Below are 9207 nucleotides of genomic sequence, written 5' to 3' on the forward strand. Positions count from 1 at the left end.
CCCTGGCAAGCCTAGAGGATGCAGGCTTGTTTTTTTGTCAGATCTGCCAGAAGGATCTCTCGGCCATGAACACAACGCGACGAGAGCAGCATGTTAACAGGTGAAAAACCAGCGTGGTGTGTCGCTTCTGCATTCTCTCCCCCTAAGCTTCATAGGCTGCTTGCTCAGCTTAGCCATTACAGCACATGGTAGCAGGGGAATCTGCGTAGTGAGATTGACCTTTATGGTTTGAATTAACAAGTCATTTTTATCTCAAAGCAGAGCTGGCTGTCTGGCCTTGGAGGGCTTTTGCATGTGTGTGGTAAGGCCAATGCTGTTTTCATCACTGGTGTGGCAGAGCGGCTGCGATTGTAAAGTTGCTACCAACATTAATGAGGACACACTACTGCAGATTTTGAGATCTGCCAATTTCAGTCAGCAAAGTAATGTTTGATCTATTTTGCCAAAAATTGTCTAAGGACATCTAGGATGTCACTGAGTATCTGAGCTGTTTGCTGAGGGAAAGGTGATACTGTTCAGGAGGATGACTAACTTACGCTGTAGAGCTTTGACAATGAGAGTAGAGAGGCTAAAGGAAGGCATCCCTGCCTTCTCTTTTGTCAGAATATGTCCAATTACATTGAAATTAGTGTCCTTAATTTAACAGTTTCCTTAGTGATAAATATCAAGTGCTGTTAATACACTATGTACAGATAGCTCTTCGTAAATTAAACGTCTCTGCTTCTCTGTTGAGAAAGTATCAGAAACAGCACATTTGAATGGCTTTAATTTCTTAATTCCAGCATTTTCAAGGGGCAAGAGTAATTTCATTTGTCCAGTCCCACATCATGTTATTGAGTGGCTCGCATTCATTAGGGTTGTCTGCAGCTGCAGCTTTAGATGTGTTATTGCTGTTTCTGTCTCCAGCTATTTACTGCTGCTTAAGAGGACAGAGATTGTAAAACAGTGACAGTGTGTCAGAAATGCTTTTTTTGGAAATCAAGTCTGCTTTCTGAACTATTAAGCATGTAATCATATGATGAGATTACAGGGTTATATTAGCAATGGATTTTTTGATAGCAGTTTTCATCACAAGGGGTAAGGCTGTGGATAAGGGTCTAGATGGATAGGTGCACTGGCAAACTGGTGATCACCAGTCGTAGTGCATCAGGTGAATGGTCTCTTACACAACCCTCTGTGTGTCATTACCTAATTAGGGAGTGATTTTTATAACAGGTACAGCAGATCCAGGATTTCACACCCTGAATCTCTTTGGAGAGGACAGAAGAAGAACCATTAAAATTTTGTACATAGTTTTGGCCTACCAGAAATTGTTACAAATTCATTTCAACCGGCACCTTTTCTGTGACATAAAACACTGTCCTTGTCAAGTGAGATAACTGACTTGAAAACTATTTCATTCTTGACACCACATGTGGTCATGCCTAAAAAGTAGTAAGGACAAGAAGCAGTCCTGTTTCAGGGGAGGAGGACTTACCATTTCTCTGGTAGGGTGATTCTTTTTTTAACAGTGGTTTAGAAGTTAGCTGGAATGTTAGAGTGAATGCAGAAGGAGGGATTAGGTAGTGGACATGCAATGAAGTTAAAGAAGGTTATTACCTGCGCTTGCTTCTAGGTAACATGTTTTTAATATGCCTCCTAGGCCGTAATCTCCATTTAACTGTTGCATGTCATATTCATCGCAGTGATGAGCACATAATTCTTGTTTCTTTAGGGGATATTTCTTTGTCGGTTATGGATATTACAGATGATTGTGCTTGCTTTTCTTTAATACGGTTTAAATCTTAGCGTGGACAGTTTTAAAGTCTTCAGAAGTAAGCTTTGCCATCATCTCATAGGTGTCTGGATGAGATGGAAGAAGCACAGATGTCATCCTCCAGCAAACCACTGGTCCCTGAATGTCCTATCTGCGGGAAGCAGTTCCAAACCCCACAGAGCCGAGTCAGTCACTTGAAACGCTGTGCTGTCGAGATGGATGTTCCTCCTAAGCTGCTGCTTCAGGCAGTGCAGTTGCAGGTGTCCACACTTGGTGATGTACCTCTTCAGTGTCCCAAGTAAGCTGGTGAAAATAAAAGATGCTAGTTACTTTCTTTAGCCTGAGAGACATTGAGCTCGTGCTCCTGGGGATGAACAGCAGAAGCAAGGCAGACTCACAGGCTGGGTGGGCCCCAAGTCCAAAGAAGGTCAAGCAGCGCCATGACCCAGTACCACATGAGGAGAGTGTGGTAGTTAGTTGGAGAAATCATCTTGCCTTCCTTCAGAAGTGGTCAGGTGGTGAATGATGTTAAAAGTCATCAAGCAGGAGCAAAACGGGGAGTAAATAATCTTACACTGGTTTGTCAGAAATATTTATGCTCTATGAGGTAATTATGCAGTAAATTTGAATGGTGTGTTTGAGCTTATTAAGCAAACCACATAGTACGAGCATGCAGTCTCCCTTGAGCATCTGTCATGCCAATGCCTCAGCTCTTCGGCTTGTGGCTGTACTGGATATATGTGCTTTACACCCTGAGCCAAGGAGGAAACAGACGTGATGTTTTGAAATGTGCTCGGGGCAGAACTGCATCTGCTGCCTTGGATTCAGGCAGAGTCTTCAGAGTACAGCAAGTGAATACAGCCTGACTGAATTTGTAGAAGGGCTCGTAAGTCCCTTTGGGCTGAGGAAGGACTGTTGCCTGTTCCCTGTGGAAGCAGAAGAATGGGACGGCATTTTCTGGTGATCTTGGTTTTGCCCTGCTTCAACTGGTTTTTTCCCCCTTGGTACAAAAAAAGCATTCAAGGTAGAGATAGCAGATGTTTACATCAATGCTGCGGTCCTGTGCTTACCTTTTCAAAATAAGACTTTTTCTAAATTGCTGTAAATTCCATGGATGATAAGAAATCCTGTGCTCTCTGCTAGGGAAGAAGGTACTGAATAGTTTTTCATTATCTTGGATATGGGATTCTCTCTGAGCAAGTAGAGCAGCTGGTCTGGAGTGCTCAGTGTTTCTTGTCTCTGATCCAGTCACATTAACTTGGGCTTCCTGCTGCATTCTTATATTTCAGCAATCAACCAAGCAGGTCAAAGCGAAAAGGCTCCTCCTCCAAAGAGGACTCAAAGAAAATGCAGAAGAGGGCCAAAATGGAGACTAAGGATGAAGATTTGCTGGTTGCCATGGCAATGTCACGCTCTCTGTTGGAGCAGGAAAAGCAGGAACAAGCAAAATCAGTTACAAATGTGAAACCAGTGGCTGCTTTGCCAATCAAATGGAAGCCAGGATCAGGTATGTGTTAAAGCGAGTTAGTGTCAAAGGCTGTGTTACTGGAGGAGTAATGTAATACAGCCTGCTCTTTACTGAAACTTTCCTGTTGGGTGTAGGAGGGATGACAGCCCTGTTTCTGTTTTATTTAAACTGAGCTTCAACAATATGCGGTATCCACACACAGTCAAGAAAAGCTGCAGGATGTCTATGGGTTTTAGTGAAATGCCTTAGGAATCTCATGCTTGTTTTCATCGATTGATTGTTTTGAATGTGTAAAATATTCCTAAGATAAGTTGTTGTTTTTTGTAAACTGTGGAAGTAAAAAGAAGTAACATGGAGAGATTATTGTTATTTTTCCTGCAGTAGATTTTTTTCCTATTCATCATGCTGCAGCCTGGATTAATGCAGCTTTTTCAGCCTTATCTCTTATCTCTCTGTTTTCTTTCTGTAACAGACATGTGTTGTATATGTGTATACTACATGCTGTTGAGCATCAGCTTCGCTATTTCAGTGTGCAAAAAGGTTTAGAAAGGAAGGCAACTGCCAGGGGAGAGCACCAAGTGCTGTGTGGAGGGAAGAAGTGCTGTGAGACTGCTCAGGTCTTCTCCTGCCAATAAGTAATGCCACTGGATTTGGGGTTGCCCATTAGTAAGATAAAAGTTGTTAAGACACAGGGTTTCCAAATGAAGTTATGCAGTGCTCGTGTGGGCTGTGGTTTGATATCATTGGTGAAAAGTACACAAGAAAAAGATTTGTTGGCCTTTTTATTCTCCCTTTTTTGGTGAAGCACTGGCATCTAGTTAAGTGCCATACAGGCACTGTTCCATGGGTCCGGGAGGTAGACTGCATGGATATCCGTTGCCTCCGTAATGATCAGCTTTTGTAGAGAGGTGACCACTCCCAGGTGGGAGAGGTCAGCAGCAGAGCAGTGTGAGTAGGAGTCAGTCTTTTCTGGGGTTCATTTCTCCTATAAGGGTGATGTGAGGGTTTGGACTACTTGCGGAAATAGTTAAGAGTTGTGTTCAGCTTGTAGCTGCCTTTTGGTCATCACTGACTACAGCACGTGAAGGAGCTGGCGTGTTGAGCTCCTCTGCCCTATGTGTCCAGCTGTTTATTTATTTGAGTTCCTCTTCCTTTTCTTTTTAAAGAGAAAAAACGGCGTAAAAGAGGCCCAACTGCACCTCCACCATTACTACTTCAGGACCCAGAGAAGGCCCGCAAAAGGATCCAAGAGCGAGTAGCTATGCTGCTAGCAGAAGAGGTGGAATTCCCTCCCACGCCTCAGCTTCCCACTAGTAGGATTTTGGAGGATGAATCTGGGAAAGCAACCTGGCTCTTGCCATTGCCCAAAACCAGGGAGTGCTTTTTATGGAATTTCAGTGCTCTGACAGAACCCTATGACCCTGAATCATTCTACGCTGCTGAATTAACCCCTCCAATTGTACCTTGGAAGCCTGTGCAGGTGGGATGCTCTTTTGTCCTTGCTCTGATACTTGTGTGCCCTAGTTCACCTGCCCTGTAACCCTTCTGTTTCCTCACTTGGTACTTACACAAGCGATGCCCTGCCTTTGCATACTCACTACTCGTGCACTGTTGTCCCCTGGTCTTACACAGTTAGGTTTTATGATCTTGAACTTTCGTTCCTCTCTTTTGGAGAGAAGACTGAGGCTCTGTTACCGTGTTATTCCTTGAGCTTTCAGAAAATACAACTGATGGGAGCAGAGAGTACTGGGTAGAGGGACCCCATCCTGGTCTTTTTGCCACTAGTTTGTCTGTGTTTGCAGCAGCCTGACTCTTGTTTTCCTTCTTGGCACTTTTCTCTGATTCTAATATGAGCTTTGCCCGTGTGTGGCACTCAGCAAGGATCTGGGTGAAGAGTTTAAACTGAAAACTGGTATTTGTCTTGTACAGAGAAGGTAGGAGCGCCTAGAGCTGTAAAGCGAAGTATTTGCACCTCAGGCTTTCCCTGTGCATCCTACTGCCTCTTGGTGCGTATGAGCTTTGATCCAGTTTTCAGTTCCACTGTTTCATTCCGTTTTTCATCTAGATCTCCTGCCTCTTTCAGTGCTCTGTATTTCTATAAAAAGTGCCTACAGAAGCAGACAAAGCTTTTTTAGTCTCATCACACACTTACTTGCTGAGAAGAAGGATATCACTTCTCTTCCTTCCCTCATTCTTTTCTTGAAGAATTGTTTGGTGCTTCTTTTCAAAAACTACTGTGCTATATAGGTGCTTTATTTAATACTTCTTCCCTCGTAAAAGCCCAGAGTTTTTCGCTTGCTTATCACAGGCTAGGGCTGTAGTGGAGGGTCTCCATTCTATGAAGATTTTTGACCTTTTGTTCAATCCAAAAACTGCCAGAGATTTTTAAAAATAAAAAGTAGAAAAACCTTTAAAATGATGGCAAGAGTGCGTTTTCCCATCTGATACTTTCCATTCACAGAAATGGCTAAACCATTTTTACTTAGAAATAAACAAACAAAACTATTTTTATTGGGGAACAGAGACCAAACGTGGAAAATATGAGCTCCAAGGTGAAAGTTTGAATTGGTTACATCTAACTGCAAAAGCATTTCAGAACTCAGAACAGAAGCACCTGGAGAGCTTCATCTGTGACTGTTGCCAGGCACTCCAGCTATAATGAATATTTAGATGTTGGAGTGGGAGCATTTCCACCATCCTTTCTCCCTGCTTGGCAATTGCCTGCACAGACATGCTCCTGGAGAAACCTCTTTTTCTGCATTTTCTGTTGTAGTTTCCTTTCTTCTGTTCAGAGCTGTCTTCTCTCTGGAGAGTCCTTCATAAAACTGCAAAGAGCTTTTGCCTCAGAAGCCCTTGTACCTGGAGAATGCTCTGCAATCCTTCACTAGATGTTTCAAAAGTATGAAATAGAGACTGTACTCTGAGTTTGGCAAATATATGCAAAAAGACCTAATTTATTGGTGTGTGTGTCCCCCCCCCGCCTCTTTTGATCAGAATCATAAGCCAGAAAACCTTCTGCCATCGGTGGGATCTGATCAGCCAAAAGTACCCCAGCAAATTCAGCCTGACCTCAGTTCTCATGAGCCCACTTGCCCAGAGGTTGGAGGTCAAACTTCTGATGAATCCAAGTCAGGCCCTGAAGGAGATGGGCAGTTTTTATCTCACAGCCAGAAGGATTTTCAGACCCTGCAGGACCTAGTGGAGTTGGCCAGGGAAGGACTTACCCTCACACAATGGAACCTTGATGTTGACCACATTCAGGCAGCAAAGCAGCCAGGTAAGTTCTGGCAGCTTCTTGAGCCCTGGCCCCAGTCCCTTCAGCTACACACAGCCAGGCTTGGGCTATGCTAATTTTGGAGAGCCAGGACAGAACCCACGGGCTATTGTTGTTGGTCAAAGAGGTGATGTTGTGGGGGGATATTTTTCTGCAGTAAGCTTTAGATACAATCAAGCTGATGTTTCTGAATTTCAGATTCATAAATCCTAGAGAACTCCTAGACAGCAGAGACTAAATTTTGTTTTAAAATTCCCTTAAAGATATCAAAGTATTTTCTGCCAGGCATGTTCAGCAGCTGAGCCAAAATGCTCATCCCAGGCATTTGGACAGTCTTTCTGTTATGTGCACTGTCTTTTCAGTTCTTGAGACAATTGGGTGAAAGAGAAGTGCAAGAGGGATGGTTTTATCTTGGTACATTGATACGTAAAGCTGAGGTTTATCTGTAACTATACAGGGTTGAAAAAATACAACAGCTGAAATTCCTATATGGGCAACTTTCTAACCTCCCTAGTCATATTTGCATGTGGTGCACAACTGCACGTTTCAAGGTCAGTGATATCCCTTAAAATGGCCTGGCTATTCAGCAGACTGTATTGTGTCTCCTGTTCACCTGTGAAAGAGAACATGGCTGCTAAGTTCACCTATCTGTGTTTTCACTTGGGTGTCATGTTCCTCACTTCCCCTGCTAAACTGTAGCAAATGATTGCTGGTCTTATAAAACTACTCCTGGCACTTCAGTGAAGATCTAGCTTCCTGGGTGAGGGAAATAATATATGCACAAAAATATATATTGTGTGTGTAAAGGAGACCAGGTGGAGAAAAAGCACTGTGCAGACACCAATGCAGCAGAACCCATTTTTGAAGACATTCTTTCTGTTGCTCCACATCCTGTTCTGTGCAATCTGTAGACTACCACAGTGCTCAGGCTGTGCGAAACTCTGATTTCACTGGCTGCCTCTGAGCACTAGGGCCCACGAGCATTTTCTCTAGGTCGAAACATGGATCTAAGATGCATTCTGCTTGTCTGCTAGGATGAGACCATGGTGTGTCCCATCCCACTCTGTGTCCTAATTTTTTTCCCACTGGAGGACTGAGACATGAAAGCAGAGAAGCATGCTGCACTCTGCAGTCCCTCCATCTGGATGATTATGGCACACACAGATCTGCAGTAGATTGGTGCTGCTTGTGGCTGAATAGTACTCGGGTACCCACAGCCTGTCACAGCCCAGAGCCAAACCCTCCAATAAAGGCATGAGGGAGAGGGTGAGCCTTCAACTTGGTCAGGCTGGTTATAGCAGCTATCTCGGGGAGCTCTCATGGCAGGGATCCCCTTAGGAGTTCTTATATCACTCTGGCTCACAAAGAAGTTGTACGTGATTAGTGATGTGCTTTTTCTTCTTTGAGGAAAAGAACTGACTTCCAGTGATACTCCACATAGTGGATTTGTGCCTCCATCCAAAGAGAAGAGCCTCCTGACGAGCCACTGTAAAAGAGTAAGGACAACCATTTTTTTTCCACTTTTTTTTGTATTTGTTTATCACTGTAAAAAAAAAAAAAAAAGCTATTGCATTTGTGCAATTCACAGAAGTATGGAATATTTCCCATTCATTCCCAGAGAAACCAAGAGGTGCTTAAGGTTCACAGTCACTCAGGAATCACATTGAGCACAGCTGAGATCAGCACACATGGTGCTATTTCCCTGATGCCCACAAGCAGGCCTATGGATTTTTCAGTACTTGTCCTACCTGATGAGAGAGATGATTTAAAATGACAGGAAGCATAAGGCAAATCTGTGCATAGATTATATAAAGAGAACCAGGTTAAACAGTTATGTTATAGCACTAAGAGTGTTTGCGAATAGGAACTAGGGGTGCAGCTGCACCATGTTAGGCAGCACTCTGCTTTAATGCCCAAGCTATCCAAGAGAAAATTGGCTGCAGCCCAGGTGAGACAGGGCTGCCTGGTGCTTCCTCCAGGCTCACACGTAGCTGCTGCGGGTGGTTCTGAATGGAGCTGTTCCTCTCCTGTCACCTTCCTCTCCATGCTGTGTTTTGCAGTGGAAGAGAAAATTCTTGCAAGGACTGGCTGACTCACACTAAATTCTCTCATGTGGCATAAAAGCCTAATAGATGAGGTGGAACGCTGTGAGGTCCATGGGAGATGAGCACTTTTTAAAACTTCTCATTAGGAGCAAAAAGGCTTAGTATAGAAAGTCCCCAATTGCAGGAACACATATCAGAGGATCTAGCTTGAAAATCAATGTGTTCTCTATGGTGACTAGGTGAAGACTGCAGGCCAGTAACTCATGAATTTTTTTTTTTTTTTTTTATCAAGCCAGTAATGTTCTGTAGATGACATCTTACCCCAGATACATCAGCACTTTCCCCCACGGATGTATAATCAGTTTTCTTCAATTGACATGCATATAAACTAAACCTCATTCATTCTTACCAAGGACATCCACCTTATCCGGTGAAACTTATTATCTTTGGTTTCATAATAAATAATCAAGCCATGAAAGCTAGTACCTTTAGTGCTAGATAAATTTTGATGCCCTGACAATGCACTTTCATATTGTGCTTATAGAATTAAGGTGCTTCTAAAAGGAGACAATTCTTTGAGGTGGGAATCAGTATTGAACTCGAGCATCCCAGCTACTTGTTACAGGAACTCTAGATATTCTTTGGGGGTATTAAAAAAAAAAAG

General features: G+C 43.3%; 1 protein-coding gene across 1 annotated transcript in view; it reads left to right on the plus strand.

Moving 5' to 3' along the window:
• Positions 1–9207, plus strand: part of SLX4 (SLX4 structure-specific endonuclease subunit) — a 22852-nt gene that overhangs the window by 2703 nt on the left and 10942 nt on the right. Inside the window, exons 3-6 of the mRNA XM_010287697.1 lie at positions 1–100; positions 1839–2054; positions 3046–3263; positions 4391–4704. The exon at positions 1–100 is cut by the window's left edge and continues 87 nt beyond it. Coding sequence (XP_010285999.1) covers positions 1–100; positions 1839–2054; positions 3046–3263; positions 4391–4704 — 848 coding nt within the window. The remainder of the gene's footprint in view (positions 101–1838; positions 2055–3045; positions 3264–4390; positions 4705–9207) is intronic.

This window comes from Phaethon lepturus, unplaced genomic scaffold, assembly GCF_000687285.1.
Source record: "Phaethon lepturus isolate BGI_N335 unplaced genomic scaffold, ASM68728v1 scaffold15515, whole genome shotgun sequence".
NCBI lineage: Eukaryota > Metazoa > Chordata > Aves > Phaethontiformes > Phaethontidae > Phaethon > Phaethon lepturus.